Consider the following 27383-nt stretch of genomic DNA (forward strand, 5'->3'; position numbering starts at 1 on the left):
CTCATCTGGGTTTATAGATCAATGCACTACTGTAGTCTGCATATCTTCCCACTCTGGGTTGATTGTGGTTGCATTGCACAGTACACCAGCCGGGTCTGCACAGTGCTCCCGGCTGAATACATGTGTCATCTGGGTTTATGGATCAATGCACAGTGTTCTTCTCTGGACTGATTGCAGGGTGGTGTTCAGCAGTACACTAGCCTGGTCAGCGCAGTGCTCCATGCTGAACAGATATCTCCTCTGGGTTTCTGGAGTCTGGTCTGGTTCGCTGAGGTGGATTGAGAATGTTATATAATAAATATTTTCAATGCCTGTATTTTTGTTCTCATTCATGTGATTGGACCCTCCAAATTCTGTTCCCATTCTTCAGTCTACCTCCATCGTTCGACAACATGTTGTTGATTTTTTAATTTTCCAGTTTCAATGTGAATATCTGTCCTGTCGATTTCCCTGGCCTTTGGCATTGCTTACCCTGGAGCATCAGGATTCATTGCGATAAACCTCAGTAAAGTCACTCCTCAGAAACAACGTTTCAGGGATCATAGCCCCAGCCAATTCATAATCTTCATGTCGCTCAACATCACTCGCCCCCATCGCCCCACCCAACGCTGTCAATATACTTGGAAATCTTTTTGGCACGCTTTCAAGTTTAACAACATCGTTCCTACAGCAGTGAAAACAAAATTAAAGGCAGTATTACAGAAGTGGCTGCACCTAGCGTGTAGGCGAAAGTGAGCATTGTAGATGCGAGAGTTTAGAGTCGCGAGTGTTGTACTGGAAACGCACAGCTGGTCAGGCAGCATCCGAGGAGCAGGAGAACCGACGTTTCAGGCAAAAGCGCGATTCCTGGTGAAGCACTTTTTGCCCAAAACGTCGAAGTTTCCTGCTTCTCGGATGCTGCCTGACCCGCTGTGTTTTCCAGGACCACACTCTGAACACAGTGTATATCCCAGATGACTTCCTTCTTCAAAGTCAGTAATTGCCCCTCCCACATGGTTAACGATGTCATCCAACGCATGCCATCCACTTCTCACATCTCCGACTTCGAATCCCACCCCTCCAAACGCAACAGGGAAAGGACACCAATCTTCCTCACCTTCCAACCCACCAAACCTCCAGACACAATGCATTATCCTCCCCCATTTGTGCCACCTCCAACAGACTCCACCACCAGGGATACATTTCCCTCACATGCCGATCTGCGTTCCATAAAGAACATTCCCAGTGTGACTCCTTTGTCAGGTCCACGCCACCCACTAAACCCCCTCCACTGCTGTCCCCTTCCCCTGAAACCACAAGAATTAGAAAATCTGCATCCTCACCTCCCCCTCAACACCCTCTCACCTCCCTCTCACCTCCTATCTCACCTTCCCCTCACCTCCCCCTCACTTCCCCTCATCTCCCCCTCCCCCTCACCTCCATCCGAGACCACAAAGGATCTTTCCACATCCATCAGACTTTTACCTGCACTTACACAAGTCACCTACAGCATCCGTTGCTCCTGATAATGTCTCATCGACATTGGGGAGACAGGATGCCAACGTGTGGAACACTTCAGAGAACATGGCTGTGCCACCGCACCAACCAACCCTACCACCCTGTGGCTGAACACTTCAACTCCACCTCTCACTCTGGCGTACATACGCAGGTCCTGGGCCTCCTCCATCCCAAAATCTTAATCACTCGACGCCTGGAGGAAGAAATACTCATCTTCTGTCTTGGGACCCTGCAACAACATAGGATCAGTATGGATTTCACAAGTTTCCACATTTTTCTTCCCCACACGTTATCCCAGATCCAAACTTCCAACTCAGCACCTCCTCATGATTTGTCCTACCTGTCCATCTTCCTTCCCATCTATCCGCTCCATCCTCCTCTCCAACATCTCAACTTTAAACCCAACTTTATCTACTTATCATATTCTCAGCTATCTTCCCTCAACCCCATCCCCTTTTCATTTATCTCTCAGTACCCTTGAGCCATAAGCCTCGTTCCTGGTAAAGCACTTACACAAGAAATGTCGATGCTCCTCTGATGCTGCCTGACCCGCTTTTTTTTTGCAGCACCACGTTCTCGACTCTGATCTCCAGCATCTGCAATTCTCACTTTCTCCTTTGAGTAAATGTATCCAGAAATGTTCCTACCAGACATTTTATGCAGCTGCTCTGTTATTTTATCCCTCTCACCTATAGAAACAGAGTGGGACATTTACAGCCCTGCAGTGGTCTGGCAATACTCCCACATGCAAGAAAAAAGTAAAAAAATGGAAGATTTATAGTCCGTCGGTCATTAACCCTCATCTATTCCATCCAGACTCATTAAATATTCCCTTTTATTGTGATATGAAATGTTCTGTAAGGAAATGGTTAACGGGACATGTTTGTTCAGTGACTGTGTTTAATGTCAGTCCTCCATGGATTATAATTATTCCAATGGAAGTTTTCCATCTTCAAATGATAAATGGGCTCCATTCAAAGTATTTTGCCATAGTCTGAGCGGGAGCATCGCCGACAGCACTGACAGGGATCAGCAGCTCCAGAAAGAGGGGGAGGAAAGATCATTATCTGAGAACATTCGGCTTGAATGTTACAACAATGGATCCGAATCTGAGAATATTAGACTGTATTGTCCCTACAATGGAAGCGAATCTGAGAATGTTGAACTGGAATGTTACAAAAATGGACAGGACTTTATTCTATTATGTTTGGCTTATTTCTAAATATTATGATTGGTTGCCATTAGATTCAAGGATCTATTATGCACTTCGCATTATTCAACATTTTTATTATCCTCTCCTGTCTATCGTTGGTGTCTTTGGTAAGTCTCAGCGTCCAGATATTTTTTTTCTATAAACCAACTGTGACTGCATTACTGTTCTTTCATATAGTCTTCACTTCTTGTCACTATTATTGTTTCATGTTGAGACTCTGAATCCAGATATTCACTCTGCAGATCACGACGAAATGAATCAGGGAACTTGATCATTTACTTTCTCCCTCCTTGCTTCTGGCAGTGTTACTCATGGGTCTCTATGTTGACGTACTCAGTTTCAGATGTGAACCATTGTCTCCCTGCCCTTGTTATTTAAATATTGGGAGCGTGGAGGTCATTGCCCACTATTATGTTTACAAACTCCAATTCTTTCCTGGGACTCCATCTCATTCCTGGCCAATATTTTTTTCATTCATTTGTGGGACTTGAACATTGCTGGCTGGCCAGCCTTGATAACCCATTCCTACGTGCCCTTAAGAAGATGATGGTGAGCTTCCTTCTTTAATCGCTGCAGTCCACTTGCTGTCGGTTGACCCATAATGCCAAAAGGGAAGGAATTCCAGGATTTTAACCCAACGAATGTATATTTCCAAGTCAGGGTATGAGTGGCTTGGAGGTGAATTTACAGGTGGTGGTTAAAGCAGACTAATCACAACTTTGGTGAAGCTGATTCCTGACACAATGCCCTGACCATTCTTACCTTTGACTACACAATGCTCCAGATTGTACTTCATTGGCTTAACTCATCTGCTGTTTGAACCTTGAGCTGTGAAGTACAGACTGTATGATGACAACAATCTGCTGCTGACACTGTCAGCTTGAAACCTGTAGAAACAAATCTGATTCGAACTCATACCAAACTCCTATATATCTGACATTCCTGTGCACGCTGATCTATCTCGCTATGGTGTCTACCAATGCCTTTATTTTAATATTCTCAAGCACTTTAACTCATCTGTCCATGAAACTTACCTCAGTCTTTCTATCTTGATTGTCCCTTCAAGTGTATTTTCTCTCAAACACACACACACACACACACACACACACACACACACACACACACACACACACACACACACACACACACACACACACACACACACACACACACACACACACACACACACACACACACACACACACACACACACACACACACACACACACACACACACACACACACACACACCTTCTTCTGGTCCAATGGAGATAGAAACCTTCCCCTGCTGTGTGTATTTGATGTGTGTATCGTCCCCATATGATAATAAATGGTAGCAATGCTCCTCCTGCTGGGCAGATAATCCAGGTTACTGAGTAATGCACCAGCACAGTCTGCACAGCTATCCGTGTTAGTCATCTTGTCCTTGCTTATGTTGTTTGAAGTGTTCTGTGAAGCAAATGCAGAAACAATTCATTTAAGCTGATGTGAAAATACCTTTATTCAATGTTCTCATTCTTGTAATATTTGCTCTCTAAGGGGTCAATTCTCCAGTTAGTCCCACTTTTTCTCCATATTTCCACAACATGTTCTCAGTTATTTAACTATCTGTGTCTGTCTTTAATGTGAATCTTTCTGTCCCTTTGTATCTTTCTCCTTGGTTTTTAGCTCCCTCGTGTATTGAGTGCTGACATTGTGAAACTCAGAAGCAATAAAATGGTGTGTCTTGGGCTGTTGTTCACGTCGTGGTGTGTCTCATGTGGTGTTCCATGGGAGGGGGAGGGGGGGCGAAAGTTGGAGTGTGCCGGGCTGTTGTTCACTTTCCGGTGTGCCCCATGTGGTGCTCCATGTTGGAAGGTGATTCAGCAGCTTGACTCACGTTTTTGAAACTTAGTCTGTACCAATCCACTTAACGTCTGACGTCTGTGTTTGTCCCTCTGAGCTGATCATGTGGTCAGTAACACGAGGACACCCCTTGTAAAGGACCAGGTATCTAACATCTCTCACAATGCTGCCCCTTTTAAAAAAGGTTATTTGCTCCTTTTCTTTAAAGACAGCACTTAAATGCCGAACTGCCTTCTGCAAACGGCTGAAGTAAATAATTTAAGAGGCTTTTAGGTTTTTCTTAAATAATGATAACAATGGCCAGCTCTCACAAATCAGGCTTTCCATTTTTTCTGAGCTGTAACAGTCACCAGGTGCTTGGGTTCGGCAAAGGGTTGCATCATTCAGTAAATGACCCCTTGCTGCTATTCTCCCTAAAATCTCTCTTGATCCTGGATTGGAGAACTGCATGCAAGACTGATTGGCCTTGGATGTGTCTTTTTGCCAAGGGATGAGTTTATGGGATGTTTCTACATTGGAACAGTTCATTCGTGGAAGGTACTGTATTTATTATTCTGTTAAGGTTTCCAATAGTTAAGTCATTCTTAATTCCTCTTCTTTTTGTGTGTGTTTTTATTAGAGTGTTTAATTAAATTGTGTTTTGCTTGAAGTTGAGTGGTTTGACCAGCCATATCACATCTGGAACACCCATTTCACATCTACATTGTCAGACAAGCTGGAGTTTGTTTTGTGAGAAAAGGAGAGATAATTGCAGCTAGAGCTTGGCATTTAAATTTTGGTTGAAACACCAACAGAATTTTGGAAATGGCTAGACTTCAATTGCAGATGAGGCAGCTTGAACATGAAAATGTATTGAAACAGTTTGAAAAATTATTAAAAGTAGAATTAAAAGAAAAGGCAAGGACGAAGAAAGACAGTAAACGAAAGAAGAAAAACAGGAAGAGAGAGAGTTTCAACTTTATAAGTTAGCAATTAGAGAGGACAGTCGACTTAGCAGGATGGAGATGAAGGTAGATGGTAGGCTGAATGAGGAGGATAGTGAGAATGAGAAACCCTATGGGAGTCAAAGGCCTGATGGGGATCTGTTTAAATACATTCAAGCATTGTCGACGTTTGATGAGAAAGACGTAGAAGCCTTTATAATTTTATTTGAGAAAGTGGCTAACGAATGCAGTGGACAGTGACTATGTGGATTTAGTTGATCCAAACAAAGCTGGTCGATGTAAGGAGTGAGGTATTTGCATTCCTTTCGGAAGAGGTATCTGGCCAGTATGAGGAGGTGAAGAAAGCCATCAAATTGCATATGAGCTTGGGTCAGAAGGCTACAGACAGTGTTTCAGGAATCTAAAAAAGCGTCCCTGGTTAAATGTACATTGAGTTTGAAAGAATCAAACAAAGTAATTTTGAAAGGTGGGTAAGGGTATTAAAAAGAGAGCAACCTATGGCACTGTTAGAAAGATTCTTATTTTGGAGATGTTCAAGAATTCACTTCCTTCAGTCGTGAGAACTCGTGTGGAAGAGCAGAGAGTTAAAATGGCAAGATGAGAACTGAAATGGCTGATGATTTTCAGTTGGCCTATAAATCAAAGTTTGGTTTCTGTGAGGGATTGAGAAGAATGTGCGAGACCTTCTTAAAACATATACTTGTGCGAGTAAGGTTTACTGGCATAGGCCAGGAGTAGGAGGAGAAGAGGTTGCAGCATTAAGAGGTACCCAAGTATGTAAATGTTTTTAAGCTGAGACATGAGGAGACATGTCATTCAGAAGGACTGTGAGAGAGATGTAAGCTGCTCCATTATGTAACGTGTGGTTGGAGTGTCCAGGGAAACCATCAACAAAAATATTTCACAATTGGGTAGGAGGCCTTGAGCTTGCTGTTGGCGTTGCAACATTTCAGCATTTAACTTGGAATTAACATGCCTGACACAAATCTATATGCGATCATAACGCCTAAACATTATTGGAGAAATTTAGGGAGAAAACTTCCGGTCTGTTCAGATAGAGGTTATTATTGTTGGCATTCAATCTGGAAGTTATACAGGTGACAGGACGAGAAACCGTACTTGCTGACAAGTTGCTGAGGCTTGGATGAAGAAATGCAGAGGCGTTCTTAGGCGCAATTAAACTGACTGAAATAGAATGGAGTTGTGGATGTTCACACGCTTAGTGTCAATGCAATATATATGTATTGTAGTCTACTAAAACAGTTAGAATAAAGGATTTAAAATGAGGCAATATTTGTATATGGATGGTTCATTTTGTTTTAAACGGGGAGTTGTTATGATACTGTCACTTTACAAAAGTTATTTTCTCTTAGGTTTTTTTTAAGAGAGGTCTTAAAGGCAGAGGTGGAGAACTGCCTACTGAAAACGGCTAAATTAAATAACTGAGGAGACCTTTTATTAAACCGGTCGTAACAATGGAAGGGCAGTGGCCAGCTCTCCCAGACCAGGTTTCCTCGTTTTGTTCTTAGCTGCAGCATTCAGAAGCTGCTCGGGGTCCCAGAAGGGGTGGAAGCTTCAAAACATTATCCACCGCTGCTCTTCTCTGTGAGATCTCTCTTGAAGCGGCTTCCTCCTGGATTGGGGAACTGCACGAAAGATTCTGTGCTTGAATTTACCTATTTGCCAAGGGGTATGTTTGTGGGATGTTCCTGTATCAGCACAGTTAATTAGTAGAAGGCATTGCATCTGTTGTTTGCATAAGTGTTCCAATAAAGAAGCAATCCTAAATTGTTCATCTCGGTGATTTTGTTTTAACTAGAGTGGTTGAATGCTTTGAGCTTAACATTGAGTGGTTTGACCAGTCACAACACATCTGGAACATCCAATTCATGTCTCCATTTAATATAAGGAAATTGTAGGGTTGAGGTTGCCTTCTTAAAACACTTGCAGCTGAGGGGCTTGTGACTGACTCCTGTTATTGAAATGTTAGTGGAGGTGCTGGGGATAGTTTGCTGGAGGTTGTGCTGTGAGTTGCCTGAGACATTCAGGGAGTCCTGAGGATTTGGTGATCCAAATCTGCATGGAGCATGGGGACTGTAGTTAGAGCTTCTGGGTCTGCAATGTGAACATCAAATGGAGCAGAGGCTGCAGAGACGATAAGCTCTGAAACCACGGAGAGAGCATCTGTGAGGAAAAGAATCTGTCGTATCTATCTTTGTCTTATCCTGGAGAAGCACACACTGTCACTCTCCTCATTACATACACCGGTGCACACTCACCCTATCTGCTCCACGCACACATTGACACTCTCCCATCTCACATGCGCACATACATACACACACCCTCTCTCCCTCTCCATTCCACACTCACACATACACTTGCCCTCACTCTCTCACGCATACACATACTGTCTCTCTCTCCCCTTCACAGAAACACACACACACACACTCCTCTCTCTTTCACACGCACAACCACACAAACACATAGACGCATACGTATGCATATAAATTTGTAGGGTGAATTTACACTTGCACAATTGTATTTGCATACATAATCTATTTTATTCAAAAACATACAATTTGTAGTCAGTTGGACAATGTGGTATTCATCACCTCCTACGTTGGAAATAAACCTAGTCCGACTCCAGGTGAAGACGCAGTCAGACTCTAAACAAGACCTCATGCCTAAAATACATTGTCTGACCGGAGGTGTCAACTTCTTTCCATCGATAATACCAGAAGCTATCTCGAGGCAGCGACTTGAAAAAAAAAACGCAGAGACTTGCATATTAATCAAGCTAAACCAGCCTTCCCGTTCGAAAAGAATAAAGATTTAAGAGCCATCTTCGGTGTGTTCAATTCATGTGCAAGAGTTGTACACACTTTGATCTTTTCCTCATATATCCTGTCTCTAAGGTCTTCTTCTCTCCCTAACACCTGGTGAAGAAGCAGCTCACAGTAAGCTAGTGTTTTTAAATAAACCTGTTGGACTATAATCTGGTGTCGTGTGGATTTTGACCTTGTCCAACCCAGTCCAAAACCAGCATCTTCGTATCATGGTTTCTATTAGTTAGCCAGTCCTTTCTCATAGCATTATTTTTCTAACACAATGTGCTCTTGTCTTGCCTATTAGTCTTTTGTGAGGCACGTTTTGCAATTGCTTCTGGAAGTCCAGATATAATATATCTGTAGGATCTCCTTTGTCCACATTGCTTGTCACATTTTTAAAATGTTAGTCAAATCATTCAAACATGATTTATCCTTAGTAATACTATATTAACTGTCACGGATCGTGGCGTGACTTTGAAAATCTCCCGTTATTAATTCCTTCATACTAGATTCTAACAATTTGTCTTCAATCCCAATAATTTGCCCAATACTTTCCATTCCCTAGTGAAGTTGGTTATTCTAAGTTCTTCCCTATCTATAACCTGCACATTCCCTTTCAATTCCTGTGAAACAGGCACAAAACTGCAAAAGATCTCCTCCAATTGCTGTGTAAGAGGAATGAATGGCTGAGTGTATTAATTCTGTACAATGTTTGATCAGGGATCGTCAGCGTGAAGCCATCAGAGGGAAGTCATACTGAACGAATTTTATTGACTTTTGTTCGAAGAGGTCATTTAAATGGTTTTTCAGCCATGCCTTTGACAAAGCCGCACGGGGGAAACTGATAAAGAAAGTAAAATCTCACGCTATCAAGGGTATCTTGGCAATTGGTATTCAAATTGTCTTAGTGGCAGGAGACAGAGGATGGTGGGAGAAGGCTGTTTGTGCGTCTGGAGACCAAAGTCCCCTGGTGTACCACAGGTATCAATACTGTGACCCTGATTATTTGTGGTATTCATACATTATGTAGATGTGAAAGTGGAGGGGGGTGGGGGGAGTGTAATAAATAATTATATGTTCGAAACAAAGATTTGACAGGTGGTCGTCAGCTCGGAGGAAGGTCTTATGTTACAGGAAGATGCAAATGGAATGGTCAGATGAGCAGATCGATGGCAGATGAAATGCAATCCTGATAAATATGAGGTGACGCACTTTGGAAGAAGGAACCAGATAGGGGAGAACTTAATGAATGGCAGCACACTAGGAAACTCGGAGGGTGCTTCTCCACACATCCCTGAATGTGATGGACAGGGTAATAGGTTCGCTAAGTAGTTACATGCGACTGTTGGCATAGCTTTTATTCAACGAGACATAGATTGTAAGAGTTATACAAGATTTTGGTTAGGCCAAGATGGAATACTATGTGTAGTTCTGGGATTGTAGGAAGGATGTAATTGCACTCTAGGGCTGCAGAGGAGATTCACCAGGATGGAGCATATCAGCTATGGAGAGAGGCTAAATAAGCTCGGGTTGTTTACTTTGGAGCTGAGAAGGCTGAGGTGACGTGATTTAGAAGGATAAGATTACGAGGGGCATGGACATGATGGTTGGACAGCAGTTGTCCCTTTTAGTCAAAGGACCAAGAACAAGCAGCAGACTTTTGAACTGAAGGGTTTGAGGTTTAGAGAGGATTTGAGGATTGTTTTTCACCGAGAAGGTGTTGGGGTCATGAATAAACTACCTGAGAAGGTAGTTGTGATGGGTAATCTCGCAACCATTAAACAGTAATTGGACCAAAACTTGAAGTGTCATAACATTTATGGCTATGGATCGCATGCAAGAAAGTAAGACTAATATAGATCATGCTTTTTTTGATAGAACAGTGTCTACGCTTCTGTGACGGTTTCATTGTGGAAGAAGAAGCACTTAGGAAGATATATGGTTTGTTGACTTTCATTTTGGAGGATTTGTGTACAGGAGTACGGGTGTGTCACTGTAGCTGTACAGAATTTTTGTTTATCATCAGGTTTAGGTACACATAGTTGTGACTCTGGCATGTTCAGCCACACTTGTCACTGAACCATAGATTGGCTTGATGGTAATGGTAGACTGAGGGATTATCCTGAGGGCGGAGTTACAGATTACGATTGAATACAATTCTGCTGCTGCTACTGTGAGCTACAGCAGCACATGAATGCCCCGTTTGAGTTGCAATATCTGCAATTAAATTCTACTGACTGTTCCACAGTTCGCACCGAGCCCCATTCACCAATCAGCCCTGTACTAAGTGACCTGCTCTGGTTTGTGATGTAGGAACACTTCCATTTTCATATTCTCATTCCACTGAGGGTCTATCCTTGATGTCATGGCCTCCAATGTATTACCTTCCTAAAACCCTTTAAAATATTCATTTGATTACTTTCAATTCCCATAATGCCATCATCTGTGTTGATGCGAAAACCTTATTTAGTGGCAGTGGCAATGAACGTGTGCACCTAGTGCTATTGTCCACTTTCTGGTGTACAACGATCCATGTCGGACAGGGCGTTCGAGCAGCTTTGACACACGTCTGTGGAACTTGTTCAAAAACAGAAATTGCTGAAGAAACTAAGCGGGTCTGGCAGCATTTTGTGGAGTGAATGTAAAGTTGATCTTTTAGGTCCAGTCACCCTTCTACAAAGCTCGCAGTGTCTCCCTTAAAACTTGCATTTTTATTCCCAGTATCCGTCGGTATTTGTTTAATTGAAAATGTGTTCTGTGCCTATTTATTTCAGGAGAAACTCAACAGGAGGGGCAGCATCTGCAGAGACAGAGAAACAGAGTTATAGTTACAAATCTAGTATGATACTTCTTCAGAGCTGGAAAGGATTGGAACCTGAGCTTTTTAATCCGTTGAAAGAAATGAGGGGGTCGGTGACGGGGAAAAGAGGGCATGGCAAAATATAACCGGATTTTTATCAGTGGTGAACGAGAAGATGATGTGAAATAGCTTTCAATTAAGATGCGAATGGGGGAAAGGGGTTCTCTCTATTGAGTGCAAGATAAAGAAGACACAATCACACAAGGTCATAGAAATGGAGAATGGCCATATTGGGGTTAGGCTGTGAAGTTATGGGATTGAATATTAACTCCTACAGGCTGTAACGTTCCAAAGTGCAACCTGAGGTGTGACTCGAGTTTGGGTTGTGTTTCATTGAGACATTGCATCTGCCCAGGACTGAAATGTTAGCATCAGAGCACGGTAGATTATTAAAATTGGAAACAATGAGAAGGTCAGGATTATTCCTCCAGAGTGGGAATATTCCTCAATGCAGTCTCTGTTTGGTCTCCCCAATGTAAAGGAGACTGCATTGTGAGCAGCAATGATTGGAGATTGGATTGAAACTGTACAAGTGAAATGCTGCTTCACCTGGAAGGTGTGATTGGGACCTTGGACAGTGAAGAGGGAAGAGGTGATGGGCAAGTGTCGCAGTTTCTGCAATTGCATGGGAAGGTGCCATGGGGGAGTGGGGAAGTGTTCGGAATGATGGCGGGTGTCACAGAGGGAATGGTCCCTGTGAATTGCTGACAGTGGACAGGAGGCGAAGATGTGTTTCATGGTGCTGTCCTGCTGGAGGGTGGTGGAAGTGGGGAAGTATGATTCTGTGATTCTAGTGCAGTAAGAAGTGAGGGCAAGGGGAGGTCTATCATTGTTCTGGGAAGGAGTGGACGGAGTGAGGGCAGGAGTGAGGGAGACGGGATAGTCACAGCTGAAGGCTCAGTCTACCGGAGTTTGGGGATTTCAGGTTTGAAGGAAAAGGAGCCCACGTCAGCGGCTGCCCACTGGTATATGGCATCATTAACCAAAAACAACAGAGATGGAGAAACTGGGAGAATGGAGTCAGCCTCCGCTGATCATGTGTTTAGCCACATGCAGAAGTTCCTCCTGAATATTTTAAAAGAACCAAGCATACAAATTGCGGATTTCTGTCTCACATCTAGTTTGAATTGCGATGTGGAAACACACCCAGGGGAAGGTCAGTGGGTATACATGGGCAGACATTCAAGGAGATATCACATAATGCTCAGAAATAATTGTTTCTGTTCAAAAAGAAGGACTCGATAAGAAGGTGACCACACAAAAGCTGTCAAGGATACTATTAATTTTCTAATTGATAATCGGTAGTGAGGGGCCAGATTGAGAATGTTTATTCCAGGGACCATGAGCAGATACTGGACATGAATTTCAGCGGTGCTTCCTGAACTACCCCCAGAAATGCCTGCCATTGCTACTCCACCCATTCCCTGCTCGTCTCCCCTTCCTGCTGCCAGGTTATCCCTTTCACATTACAGAGCACATTTTCTCACATTATGGTCCCAACCCCCTTCACCTGAAGCTCTTTGATCCAGTCCACCTTCCCTGCCCAAACATCAATCTACGTTTTGTGCTGTCACTGTGTCTCTAGTCTCAGTGTGGTTCGGCCTCCCCATTCATGCTGTTTTACACCTCCCACTCACATCTCATTCCGGAAAGTTTCCTTCTTGGAGTAAACCATATTGAAAACACCTCTTCCCCTTTGCACTGAATTCACACTGTGATCCAAATTTCCAAAAGTATACTCAGCCTTCATCTCACTCTGCTAAAGGCAACTGCATGTTGACCGTCTAGTATAAGAATTTCTTTTCTAACATAGATCTGGCCAGAGATACGTTTTCACTGTGGAGATCATCAGCCCCTTTAGACAAAAGAATTCAGGTACTTGATGTCTTATTGGCGCTAGTACGAGCTTCACGCTACCTTAGTATTGTAACATGGAGAAAAACAAATCACAGTATGAACTTTGGGCTGAGTGTTGTTTACCTGTCATTTTGAATACTGTATCAAATTAGTATTGCTTACTTTAAAATGCTTGTTCTTGAAGCTCGTATCAGATGGAGTGTAGGAGGTTGAGGGGTGACATTCTAGAAGTTTATAATATCATGGAGGCATGGATAGGGTGACTAGCCAAGGTCTTTTCGACGGGATAGTAGAGTCTAAATTTAGAGGACGTAGCTTTAAGGTGAAATGGAAAATATTTAAAGGAGACGAAGGGACAATGTTTTCACACAGAAGGTGATGTGTGTATAGAAGGAGCTGCCAGATGAAGAGTGGTAGATGCAAGTACAGCTACAACATTTCAAAGACATTTGGACAAACATATGAATGGGAAAGGTTCAGAAGCATATGGGCCACATGCAAGCAGATGGGACTAGGTTAGATTGGAAAGCCTGGTCCGCGTGATCAAGTTGGACCAAAGAGTCTGTTTGTGCGCTATATGACTGTATGAATCTAGAAAGCGACGAAAAAGGAAGAAAAGATATGATGTAAGCAAATTGGCAAAAAATATAACAACAAACAGCACGAGCTTTTCTATGTATATAAAGAAAGTTCAAGATGAAGGAGGACGTTTGGAGGGTGTGCCCAGAGGGAGCAGATAGATAATCAACACCAGAATTTTACGTCATTCCTCACAGAAGAAGACACTGTAAGTATTTCAATGATGTAATCAAACTGATGCTCGGAGGGAATGCCCTGAAGAAGGGCTTATGCCCGAAACGTTGATTCTCCTGTTCCTTGGATGCTGCCTGACCTGCTGCACTTTTCCAGCAACACATTTTCAGCTCTGATCTCCAGAATCTGCAGTCCTCACTTTCTCCTCGAAGCAGTAATTCATTGTTGGTTTTAAAAGCAGTGATTCCAGAATGACTGGAGGTACTGTGTGAAATATTCCATTACAGGAGTGTTCCAGCGAAACTGGAAACCCTCCATTGTGGCGCCTGTCTTCGAGAAAGGAGCGAGACTTAAAGCAGGAACTATTTAGCCTCACCATTATTGCTGGGAATATGCGAGACTCTGCTATTATGGAACACATTGCAGGGCATTTAGAAAATATTCACACTGTGGCAGCATGGTTTTGTGAAAGGGGATCTATATTTTACCTGCAAAATCATGCAGAGCTTTTCTGGAGATCCCTGAGAATGGAACAAGAGGGCGTGATAAAGGGGTACTGGCAGACACGAGGCTTTCCAGACATTTTCCACAAAGTATCACAAAATAAAAATTGTTATATAAGACAGAAGCTCATAGTATGACAGATAAAATATTAACATGGGATAACGGTTGTTTAACACATAGAAATCAGAGAGTCAGGGGTAATGGATCTCCCTGGTAAAATGTATCAGCTGGAGTATCACAAATATCAGCCCAATGGCAACATTTATTTACAGTCTATACTGATAGACTGACGGCAGGAGCTGAGTGAAATGTACTTCCGAGGTTGAGGATGACACTGAGAACCAAAAGGCAGATGTTATTTAAAGGAGAAGACTTCCACAAAGGAGTAGTGCAAAGGGATGGAATTGTTCTTGTATCTGAAGCATAACGTCAGCATGCTGATGCAGCAAGTAAATACGCTGATTCGTTAGGAAGGTTCCTGAAATGATCGTGTTGAATTATTGAGTACATCTAAAATGGTGAGGCATTATTCATTCTGGTTGAAATGAATGAAGATAATATTACTGAAATGCATAAGACACAGAGGGGGCTTGACAAGGTAGCTTTTGAGAATGTGGATCCATTTCAGGACAGAATCCCGAACACAGGAATGTTAATACAGAATAAAGGATATCGATTTCAAACTGAAATGCAAATAAATGTCTTCTTTAAGAAGGTAGTGAATGTCTTGAAATCCCTAACCCAGAGAGTGTGGCGATTGGGCCACTGAATGTATTTACAGACGGGGTGGATTGGGTTTTGACATATCAACGAGTGAGGGGTAATAGGGGGTAACACGAAATTGAAGTTGAGCCCTGAAGTAGATCAGCCGTGTTCTGGTTAAATGACAGTGCAGGCTTGAGGGGACGAATATCCTGCTCTTGTTCGTATTTCTTACGTTCTTTTGGAAACTAACTCATTGTGTCCTGAAAATGGTGTTGTACGATGCTGCATTCAGGGAGAGAAGAGGATTTGTTTGAGTTAACATTGAATGCGGGTAGATGGCTGTATTCACATCGAATCTGGATCTGTAACATGACCCACATCTGGAGCAGAATGTGCAGAGAGGGGAGGCCTGGAGAGAGGGATTGGGGTGATGGGGTCACTTCCTGACCCAGCCTGGATTTTCCAAGTACTTTTCTGAAACTACACCTAACAATCGGAAGTGGCCTTGATCTGCCCCTGTCCGAAAGTCCGAAGGGCTGAATGGAACATCAGAACACAGGGCTGAGGGACACGAGTGGGCTCTACGGGCCTTTGACACTACTCCACCAGTAAATAAGGTCGTGGCTCATCTCATTGTGGACCCTGCTGCACTTTTCTCTCCATGCACCATTATCACTGAAAAACCTGTCTATGGAAAATCAGACGAAGCCAGCCTTGATATAATATAAAGGTTCAGCCATCCCAAACTTATGGAAAAGAGAATTCCCACTTGAATGAAATCCCACTTGGTGAATTTCTCCTCACTCCGGTTCTGAATGGGGTTGGAAAATGTCACTGTTTCTATTTCTCGTCCCACTCCTTCACTGTTCCTAACAAATCTTACATGTAAACAGGTTGGTGATATGGCCGATGATAAAGTTCTCAGACAGGGTCAAACACAGTGCTAGGAACATGTCAGGCAGATTTCATTGGTCAGCCACTTGTAATTAATAGAGCTAACGGAGCAGCATGGTGGATCTGTTGTCAGCACTGCTACCTCACATCACCAAGGAGCTGGGTTCAATTCCAACGTCAGGTGACACTCTATGTGGTGTTTGAACATTCTCCATGTATCTATGTGGGTTTCCTTGCAATGTTCCAGTTTCCTGCCACAGTCCAATGATGTGCAGCTTCGAGTAGATTGGCCATGCTATATTGCCCATAGTGCTCAGGGATGTGTCAGTTAGGTGGGTTAGTCATGGGAAATGCAGGATTACATGGATAGGGTAGGGGGTTATGTCTGGGTGGGACGCTGGTCGGTGGGTCAGTGCAGATTTGATCGACAGAATGAATGCTTCCACACGGTCGAGATTCTATAATAATGACAACAGGTTTAGTCCATAAAAATACCCAGTGGGTATCGACCTGATCCACTCTCCTCAAGGTGTTGTATATTTCAATAAGTGAAACCTGTTAAAGACTCCATAATATAAGGTGTTCTACCTTGGAATACATGAAGTGAAACATCTCTGAACCGCTTCCAAAGTAATTATATCCTTTCTCGGATAAGTAGACAGAAAGTAACCACATGCCCCAGATGATTTTTTTGTTTGTTTGTTTTCTCAGTGTGGTGAGTCTTTGGAACTCTCTTCTCCACAGCGCTATAAAGGCAGAGATATTGAATAGTTTTGAGGCGCAGACAAAAGGTTCATAAAGTAATAATATAGTCAACGATTATCTGGGAATGGGCAGGAATGTGCAGCATGGGGAAACGCTGACAGTGGTACAAAATGGCACTGCTCCAGAACGTATGGCAAAACGAAATGATAATCTAGAAAACATTTTAAAAAGCTAACAGTGATATAATAGCGTTCCAAAGGACCATGGGACTGCTCTGCCATTAGAGTGAGACCACTCGTGGTGATTTATCCTGAGGGTCACCACACCTCGGGTGATGGGTTGAGGGTGAGAGAGCTTCCCCTTCATGGTAACCTCTGTCAGTGTGGGGAAATTGAACCTGCGCTGTTGGCATCCCTCTGCATCACAAACCAGCCGTTCAGCCAACCTGAGTGGGAGACTGTATAACTGTCACAGACAGAAACAGTCACAGAAAAAGGGCAAGAAAAACCTTCACAACAAGGATAAAAGTACAATTCTGATAATGGTCAAGATAACGACTGAGGATAAAAACGTTCTCTGCCAGAAATTGTATTTTATAATGAGACAAGTGATTAGCAGCTGTCTTTCACTGAATACAATAAGGTGAGATAAGTGAAATAACCAGAATGACCAAATGTGATTGGATATCGATAACCATAATATAAGCGCCTGTTTTTGATTGGTCCGGGTAAAGCATACTTACCATTACATAAAAGTACAAAGCTGATGGAATATATTGTTAGGAGAGTGCGTTCCCATGGAAAATGCCCTCGAACAGGGGCTTGAAGCAAACCGGGATACAAGTGGCCAAGTGTCGTCTGCTCAGTGACAGGAAGCCGTGGGTAAATGACTGAAAGATCCTACAAAATGGAGCTGAGAAAACCTTCAGATCAGCCCTGATCTTATTAAATGCCAGAATGCGTTTGAAGGAAAGAATGGCCTCGTGGTGGATTTGAATTGTATGTGATTTGAAAACTGTACACCTTTACTCCTTCCCCTTCTGTGTTACATGCTGGGGCATTGACATTTTCCTGAATGTGGGAATTATTTGGAACACTAGCTGGAACATTCCAAAATCAGCATTTTTCAGAATATTCTATCAACATGTGGGGATATTGCAAAGGCGAGAGTGTGTGTATTTCTGTGTGAGAGAGAAGGTTTTGCATGCAGTTAAGAGTGGTGGAGCATGAGCCTTGATCGGGGGTACGTGCTATAACAGATATACAGTGAGAGTGAGGGAGCAGAGAGATACGGTGACCCTTATCCTGACAGAGCGGGGAAGGTTATTGAAGCTTGTCCTGTATTGCTGGACATTTCTTCAGACCCCAGAAACTGCACTGAGCTGGGTGGTGAGGTCAGACCATGCTCGGTGGGCATGGTGGTGTGGCGCCCTCTGGGAAGAGAATAATCCTCTTCTGTACTAGCCCATCCACCAGGACCTCTGTGTCCCTGTCGACAAACTGTGGCGCAATTGCCGGTTATCTGTCATGCTCTGGGTTAACTGTGCAGGGAAGCTCCAAACAGAGAAAGCTCAATCGCGTGCCGATTGGCATTTTGAAAATGGCACGAGCGCCAGGGATCACGGAATATCCAGGGGTACCCGGGCGATGGGTTCATCTAGGTTACTGAATCAACGCACCGCTGTGATCTGTGCTGGTCCCCATGTTGGACAGATAGCTAGTGGCCTGGTGAGACCTGCGCAGTATTCCATCCTGGATAGATTGTTGGGTTGTACTGAGCCTGATCTGCACAGTATTCCATCCTGGACAGATTACTGGATTGTACTGAACCTGGTCTGCATTGTATTCCATCTTGGACAGATTGCTGGGTTGCACTGAGCCTGCTCTGCATAGTGCCCCATTCTAGAAAGATTGCTTGATTGTACTTAGCCAGGTCTGCACAGTGCTCCATCCTGGACAGATTGCTGGGTTGTACTGGGCTTGGTCTGCATAGTGCTCCATTCTAGAAAGCTCCACGGAGCTCCACGCTAAGTAGATATCTCACCTAGGCTTATATGTGCCTGGGCTGCATCTGTAAGGAGGATTGAGTATCCGGTATAATTCCTGATAGAGCTACCACTCCCCTAGCTTGGCGCATTCCACTGACAAACCCCGTATTTCTGCAACATGTTGTCCATTAAGTAATTATCCAATAAAAACATGAATATCTGTCCTTCTGGCGATGCACACGAGCAGAAGTACCTGAACATATATGATGAAGGTAGTGTTGACACAAACATTTTCCTAATTTAAAGGTAAATGTGAGGTGCTCTGTTTCAGATGCAATTCGATTGGTGAAAATATTCAACATTAAGCAAAATACAATATATTCAATCACAGTCGACAAAATACAACAAAAATAAGAGTAACTTGGAATAACTTCAATCTATTGGTAAACATAACAGAATAATAGATTACTTAACTACTACGCAGTAACTGCTCCAATATGGTAACATCCTTGAAACACACACTTTTCACAAAAAAATTCAGGTAACAGATTGTTTCACATGCAGTTCTCCAATCCAGGAGGAAAGTTAATCAAAAGACAATTCTGAGAAAAATCTCAGAGAGAGTGTGTGGCAGCCGGGAGATATTTCCAGCCTTCCAGTCCAGCAATAAATGGCGAAAGGTAAAACTAAGAATCCTGGTTCTGGGAAAGCTTGACCGTCACTCCCCAGGACCAGGCCGCGGCTGCAAGAACCACAAGGAATTGACTGTATCTACACCGTCTATGGCACTGTAGGTGCCTCTCAAAAATGCCTAACCCCACCTAAGCCGTTAAATGATTGTAAGATATATGTCAAAGTTAAACATAAATCCATAAATCAAAGGATGCAGCAGGCCTGTTGATCAGCCACAGATGGCCTCATGAGCCCAGCCATTCCTACCTTGCCAAAACACTGTAGAATCATCGAGCTTGTGAAGAGAAAGGATCATCTCGCTCCGTCACCTCTCACTTTACAATTGGAGTTGTATCGTAAATATCCCACCCAGAACAAGCATTTATGTGGCATGTAAGGGATGCCGTGAAATGGGTTAACTGAAGCTGTTTGTTCAGTGACTATGATTGATGTCAGTCTCCGTGGACTCTAACTGTGTCACTGGAGGGTTTCCCTCTTTCATAGTCAAGGGGCTTCTTTGAACCTGTTATCCTGTGGTATTAGGGACAGCGTCATCCTCAACATGATAGGGATCAGCAGCTCCAGAGAGAAGGAAAGGAAGTGAATCAGAACAAAAGACTGAAATGATCTAGCAATGGATCCGAATCTGAGAATATTAGATTGGAATGTTACAACAATGAACAGGAGTTTATCTTTGGGTCTTTACTGGCTTTCTCAGGATTGGCCATGGTTAGAGTTGCGGATCGAAGCCATACTGAGGATTATTCAAGCCGGTTACTACCCCATCCTCGCTATTATTGGTGTTCCTAGTAAATCTATACCTGTCAATTCTATAATCTATGGTGAAGATCATTTCTAATTCTGTTATTTATATTTCGCAAAGATGTACAGCATTTTATTCAGGTTCAGTCACAAACTCCACTTCCTTTAATTTAATTTCCGACTCTTCATTCATAAACATCTAAAAAGCAACAAGACTGTTCACAACCTCAATCTGACTTTTGCCCTGAACTATTTTATGTCTCTGTATTCTGTCTGTCATCGAACCTGCCCACACCCACCTCGATAATATCCCAAGTCTCCACCTCTGCCTCAGTGCTATTGCTGAATTAAATATCATCTACACCTTTGTTAACTTCAGAAATTATGGCTCCCGAAATATTCTGACCTCTCTACCAGAGACAAATATTTTGACCACAAACTTGTTGCCGTCACTACTGGTTATTCACAACAAGTACTCTGTATCAGATTCATAATGTCACTGGATGTGCAATTCAGATGCAAAGGTGATCACCTTAATGGCATTGTTTGAAATCCTACCACAGCCTATGACTGAACTTAAAGTCGAATGACAAACATTGGCATGAAATTTCACTGATGGAAACAGTAAACAATCAGGATTTATTTTAATATTTCACTGATAGCCTTTGGTAAAGAAGCTTAAAATTATTGCCCGATCTGGACTAAGGACGACTTCAGATCCACAACAAAATAGTTGGCTCCATATTGTCTTGACAGATGGCCTCACAGTCAAGGGCAATTTGGATGGACAACACATGCTGCCCTTGCCAGTGATGCTGACATACCATGAAACAACAACATTAATGGTGAAATAAACCAAGGAACTGTGGATAATGGAGATCTGAAATAAAATTCTCCAGTGACCAGAGAGAGAGAGAGAGAGAGAGAGAGAGAGAGAGAGAGAGAGAGAGAGAGAGAGAGAGAGAAAGGAAAAGCAAACAAAAGGATTGCTGACGATGGACTGGAAGGAAAATAGAATGACAAGTTATTCTAACATTCCTGTCTTTCCCATATTCCCGAATATCACGTCCATATAGGTATGTCCCTGATTAAATTGAGTTATGTTCCCTCCGTCTCTCTTCTCTGAATGTGATGATCTATTCCATTGGCAATACTGATGCTGCCCTTACAGTTGCTGGAGATACAGAAAGAGGTAATGTTGCAATATCAACTGCTTCTTTCAAGAGAGGAACTGTTACTGTGGGACTGTACAGAGATGCAATGTCTTTCTCAGCCAGGAAGAGAAACTGAGGAGAGGGAGGCATTTTCAACACTGAATGGGTGCACCATATGTGTGGGGCATTAACTTGGTGCTGTCATTAGAACGTCAGTGGAGTTTCTGTGGATGGTGTTCTCAGGTTTGTTTTGTCAGCTGCTGAGTTTATTCATGGAGACCCGAGGGTCTGGTGACCGCACTCTGGACACTGCATTTACAGAGCGTCTGTGTCCATGGTAAACAAATAGAGCGAAGACGACACAGAAGGGAAGCTCTGGAAACAAGGAGGAGCAAAAAAATGCAATTTCCTTCCTGGGATTTCCAGGAACATTTGTCTAAGCTGGACCCATTCAGGTATAAAGTGTGAAACCAGTTTGTTACAAAAATGAGGTGCTCACTGAGCTGTGTCCCTCCTTCTGTATAACCTGTAGCCTCACACCAGGGGCAGGACTGTGCTGACTCTCACCATGAATTGAGCTGTTTTAATCGTGGGATTTTCCAGGCAGGAGTGGGAAATGTATCTGCCATCTCTGCATTGTAGTCCTCCGATGTATCACAAGCTGACAGAAGCCACCTGCCTGCTGAGAGGAATGCATCGGTTCCATATCCACAGTGGAAGGTACAGAAACCACCTTCCAGAAATACTAGAGAGAAGGGGGACGGGTGAAAATGTGGAAAGGCAGGAAATTAGAATTAATGAGGGGTACCCTTTTGGAAATCTAATTGAACTGAAGTTTTATAAATTGCTGAATCTGATGAGCTACATCCCAGAGTATTGAGGAGATGAAAACAGAGCTAGTGAAAAAATTATTGATTATTTTTCAAAGCTGGTTAGATTCTGGAAAGGATCCTGCAGACTGGAAAGCAGCTATTGTAAACGTAAATATTTAAAACAGGATGGAGAGGGAAAACAGAAAACTAAATAGCTTGATGTTACCTGTGAGAAAAAAAAAGGAACCTTTTGTAAGGAACGTGACAACTAGACACTTGGAAAACAATGATATGATTTGGTAGAGTCGGCCTAGATTCAGGAAAGGGTAATGATCGTTGATAAAACTTTTTGTGGAGATTGTGCATTGTGACATCGACAATTGAGAATCAATGGGAGTAGATTATTTGAGATTTTAGAGGACGCTTGACCTGGTTGAATACAGATTGAGTGGGGAATATGAGAATCCATGGGTATGTAGGGGTGGAATATATACCATATGGATTAAAAATTAGTAATGGAGATACGAGAAGAATGTTGTTTTGTTTCTCTGCACTGAAGGCTTGATGGATGGCAGCAGGATCAGTGTTTGGTCAATATCTGTTCACAAGGTATAAAAATAATTCAGATGAGAGCAATAAATATCATAATGTACACTTACATTTATTAAATGGTGAGCGATTGGGAAGTGCTATTGTTGAAAAGGACTTGGATGTTCTTGGTCATAATTCGCAAACAGAATTCTTATGGGGCAGGAAGTAAGTCATATGTGGCCCTTCATGCAAAATGACTGAAGCACCAGAGTTAGAACATCTTTCCCATTGATCGTGTTTTGTTGAGAGATTATTTGTTTGGTCTGCGTTATAGATAATGATCTCTTTATCACCGAGACAGCGGAAAGGAGTTTTACCAGACTAAACCCTGGCATGACGGGACCATGAGGAGTGAGTGCAGCGACTATGTGTTTAATCTGTAGGGCTCTGAGAAAATAAGAAAGTGAAACTTGATATAAATGGACGGACATTCATTATGTCCCAAACAGCTGAATAGTGTGAAAAATCCATACTTTTCATTGGATGATTGATTCCCGATAGTTTACATCCATCTGCAGAGCCCCATGTCGATTGAAAGAGAACTACAGGCTCTGAATGAACTCGGGACACTTGAATACGCAGTTAGTGTTTGACCCTGCATTGAATGTCACTTTTTGCACAATCCTGTCAGCAGCTACTTTAACTTCATTTTGAAAGAGTTAGTCATTCCCCACCAGCTTCTGACGTCCATGGAGACCATGGGTCTGCCTTCTTGGAGATTGAAAACAATTATTTGGACAATACTTTAAAAAGGTTGGCTTCATTTCGAATGCCAGAAAACCATGTTAAAGTAACACTTCTGTACTGTGAGTAATAAGGTCATGTGGATCAATTTGGAGCAGTCTATCTGTGCAAGTCCTGCTCCATTTGTTTGCAACGTTAGAACATCTCTGACCCTTTCCTGTTCCTGTGTTAATGGCTTGAGAAGCTGAATGACCTCTTCCTGTTCCTTTTTAATGACACCGGGAGTGAAATGGTCTCTTTCTGATCCTTTGTAAGTGGGTGTGGGAGTGAGCAGATTCCTTCTCTTCCTGTTTTATAGGTAGGAGGGACTGAATGGACTATCTCTCTTTTTTCCTAATCATTTTGATGGGTTGAATGGCTTCCCCATACTCTAGTGAAACCAGATTGAAGTGCTGAATGTGCTCCTCGTTTTACTGTGGAAACGTACAGTGCTGTAACATGAATGTTATCCAGACTTTAACAGCACAATCTTGAATGTTGTCCAGGTCTAGTTGCACATGGACACAGACTGCTTCAAGAGCTGAAGAGGGCCAAATTGTTCTAAACATTATGTAAACTTCAGTGGATATCCCCACTTCTGCTCAGTTTTGGCTCAATGGGCTGAAAGGCCCCCTTCCAAACTGCAGGGATTCCCCACTGACAAACAGAAGATGCCTGGGCTGAGGGAGCTACCTTGAGGATCTCCTGCAGAGTTGCCCCATGGCCGAGATGTTTGATGCCCACCAATGATAGTCATCTTCCCTTCTGCAGTGAATGACTCCAAACAGTGGAGATGTCAAAATCGATTCTCATTAAGTGTGATTTTGCTCAGGCTCCTTGATCCCATCCTCAGTCAAATACTGCCTTGATTTCAAGACCAGTCTCTCTTACCTGAGCCCCTGTGTTCCCTCTTTTCTTCATACCAATAGGTCATGTTGAAGAACCAGATAATGTTTTCTTCGAACAGAGGGTAGTGAATGTCAGGAATTCTCTTACACAGAGTTAGGGGAGCTAGATCATGAAATGGACCAGTGGTGTTCTGCCAGAATCGTCTCTGGGACCACTACTCTTTGTTATTTGTATAAATGACTTGGATGGAGATGTTGAATAGTGGGCTAGCAAGTTTGCCAATGACACAAAGGTTGTTGGAGTGGTACAGAATGTGGAGGGCTTTTGTAGGCTGCAACGGGACATTGACAGGATGCAGAACTGGGCTGAGAAGTGGCAGATGGAGTTCAAACTGGAAACGTGTGAAGTGAATCCCTTTACACGCTCTAATGTGAATGCAGAATACATGTTTAAAGACAGGATTCTTTGCAGTGTGGAGGAACAGAGCGAGCTTGGGGTCCGTGCCCACAGATCCCTCAAATTTGCTCCCTAAGTTGATGGTGTGATTAAGAAGGCATATGATGTGTTGGCTTTCATTAGCAGGGGGATTGAGTTTAAGAGCCGTGAGGTTATGCTGAAGCTCTATAGAGCCCTGGTTAGACCACACTTGGAATATTGTGTTCAGTTCTGGTCACCCCATTATAGGAAGGGTGTGGAAGCTTTAGACCGGGTGCAAAGGAAATTTACCAAGATGCTGCCTGGTATGGAGGGCAAGTTTTATGAAGAAAGCTTGAGGGAGCGAGGGCTTTTCTCATTGGAGTAACGAAAGATGACAGGTGACTTGATAGAGGTGTGTAAGATGATGAGAGGCACAGATAGAGTGAATTGCTAGCGACTGTTTCCTAGGGCAGAAATATCTATCACAAGGGTTCGTAATTTTAAGGTAATTGGAGCAAGTTTTAGGGGAGATATCAGAGGTAGGTTCTTTAGACAGAGAGTGGTGGCTGTGTGGAATGCACTGCCAGCAGTGGAAGTAGAGTCAAATACGTGAAGGAAACTTAAGAGAATCTTGGATAGGCATATGGAAGAAAGTGAACTGAAGCATGTAGGTTAGTCTGATCATAGAGTAAGATCAACGGACGAACAGCATCGAGTGACGAAAGTCCTGCACTGTGCTCTACTGTTCTTTGTTTTGTGTTCTATGGAAGTACTCATAGAGGCTGGAGATGTATTTTGATGTGTCAGAGAGGTGAGGGCTATGAAGCCATGGTCTTATTGAAAGGCAAGACAGGCTTGGGAGGTGAACGACCTGCGTTTGTTCTTGATATTTTCACATTCTGTTATTGGAAAATTAGATTAGATTAGATTAGATTACTTACAGTAAGGTACCTGGAAGGTCTGTTATGGAATGTTGCAGTCAAGGAGCCCAGAGGACTTTGTGAGACATCTCTGGGTGAGGTATGGGGGCTGTATTCACAGTGAATCTGGGTCTACCAACAAATGGAGCACAAGTTGCAGAGAGGGGAACTCTGTAAAGAGAAATGAGGGACCGCTTTCGTATCCAGCCTGGGTTATCCAATTACATTTTCCAAATTTCCCAAACCGTGTCTGACAGTCAAGAGGGAGTGAATGTTCTCCTCTGTTTCTGTGCCCTGGTGATAGTAATAAGTGGCCTCCAACTGCTCCTATTCAGCAGGTTTGCGGGCCTGAATGGAACACAGAAACAGGGGACTGAGGAGTAGGAGTGGGTCATGAGGTACTTAGAGCCTTCTCCACCAGGCACTAAGATTGTGGCTGATCAGGTTGTGGTCTCAGCCCCACTTTCTTGTCTGCATCCCATTATCCATGACGCAGTCTCTGTGAAATTTTTAACTAACTCAGCTGTGAATACTTGCAATTAGAGAGGCACCACAAACTTCTGGGGAAGAGAATTCCCATTCAAAAGCACTTTTAGCATTTTTCCTCATCCCTGCGATAGAATAGGAGAGTCATACAGCATGGAAACACATCCTTTTGTCCAAATACTCCATGCCGATCAGGCATCCTAACCTGACGTAGTCCAACTCGCCTGCATTTGGCCCATATCCCTCTGAACCATTCCTATTTATGTATCTATCTAGATATATTTTGAACATGTAATTGTACCTGCTTTCACCACTTCCTCTGACAGCACTTTCCGTGCACCTACCAGCCTCTGCATGAAAACATTTCTCCTCAGGTCCTGTTTAAATCTTTCCCCTGTTATCTTCAACCTATGCCGTCTAGTTCTGGAAGTCCCTGCACTGGGAAAAAGATGTTGGCCATTGAGACTATCCATAGCCCTCAGAATTTTATAGACCTCCGTCATGTCACTATTCAGCCTCCAACTGTCCCGGGGGAAAAGCCTCAACCTGTTCATCCTTTCCTGCAGCTCAATCCCTCAGGTTCGAGAAAATCCTTGTAAATATTTCTGCACCCTCTCAAGCTTAGCAACGTCCATCCTTTAGCAGTGCCAACTGAATTGTACGCAGTATTCTTAAAGTGGCCTCACCAACGTCCTCTAGAAGCGTACTATGCTACCCCCATCTCCTATATTCAATGTTCTGACTGAACATTAATACTCTGCCTACCTGCTACTCCACTTTCAAGGCATTATGAACCTGCATCCGTAGATCTCTTTGTTCTGCAACATTCCCCAGGGCACTACCGTGCTTTAACTTACCAAAATGCAAAACCTCACAAATGTCTACATTAAATTCTACCTGCCAGTCCTTTGCCCTTTGTCATGGGTGCCGTTGTACTCTGACATAATCTTCACTGTCCACTGCCCCACTTTTTTTGATGTTATCTGTAAACTTACTAAACATGCCTCCGATAATCACATACAAGTTTTTTATATTAATGATGAAAAACAGTGAGCTCAGCACTGATTCTTTCAGCACACCTCGGCCCATAGGCCTCCAGTCTGGAAAACAACCCGTTACCTTCAATCCAATTTTGCATCCAATTGTTTAGCCTTTCCTGAATTCCATATGACCTAACCTTAGTATTCTGTCTACGATGAGGAACCTTATTAAATGCCTTGCTGAAGTTGTGTAAACAATGTACACCACAGTGCCTTCCTCAATCTTCTTCGTCACCTTTTCAAAATACCAATCACATTAATGAGACATGATTTCCATCGTACAAAGCCATGTTGACTATTCCTAATCAGTCCTCGTCTTTCTAAATGCATGTAAATCCTATCCCTTAGAATCCCCTCCAACAATC

At 43.0% G+C, this 27383-nt stretch overlaps 1 protein-coding gene across 1 annotated transcript in view; it reads left to right on the top strand.

The window, feature by feature from the left end:
• Positions 1-2636: 2636 nt before the first annotated feature.
• LOC148136732 (putative G protein-coupled receptor 139) overlaps positions 2637-27383 on the top strand; it is an 81985-nt gene continuing 57238 nt past the window's right edge. Inside the window, exon 1 of the mRNA XM_087983302.1 lies at positions 2637-2817. Coding sequence (XP_087839428.1) covers positions 2637-2817 — 181 coding nt within the window. The remainder of the gene's footprint in view (positions 2818-27383) is intronic.

The sequence above is a fragment of the Chiloscyllium plagiosum genome, unplaced genomic scaffold (genome assembly GCF_037043375.1).
Source record: "Chiloscyllium plagiosum isolate Xiang-an unplaced genomic scaffold, Cpla_swu_hap1 HiC_scaffold_45, whole genome shotgun sequence".
NCBI lineage: Eukaryota > Metazoa > Chordata > Chondrichthyes > Orectolobiformes > Hemiscylliidae > Chiloscyllium > Chiloscyllium plagiosum.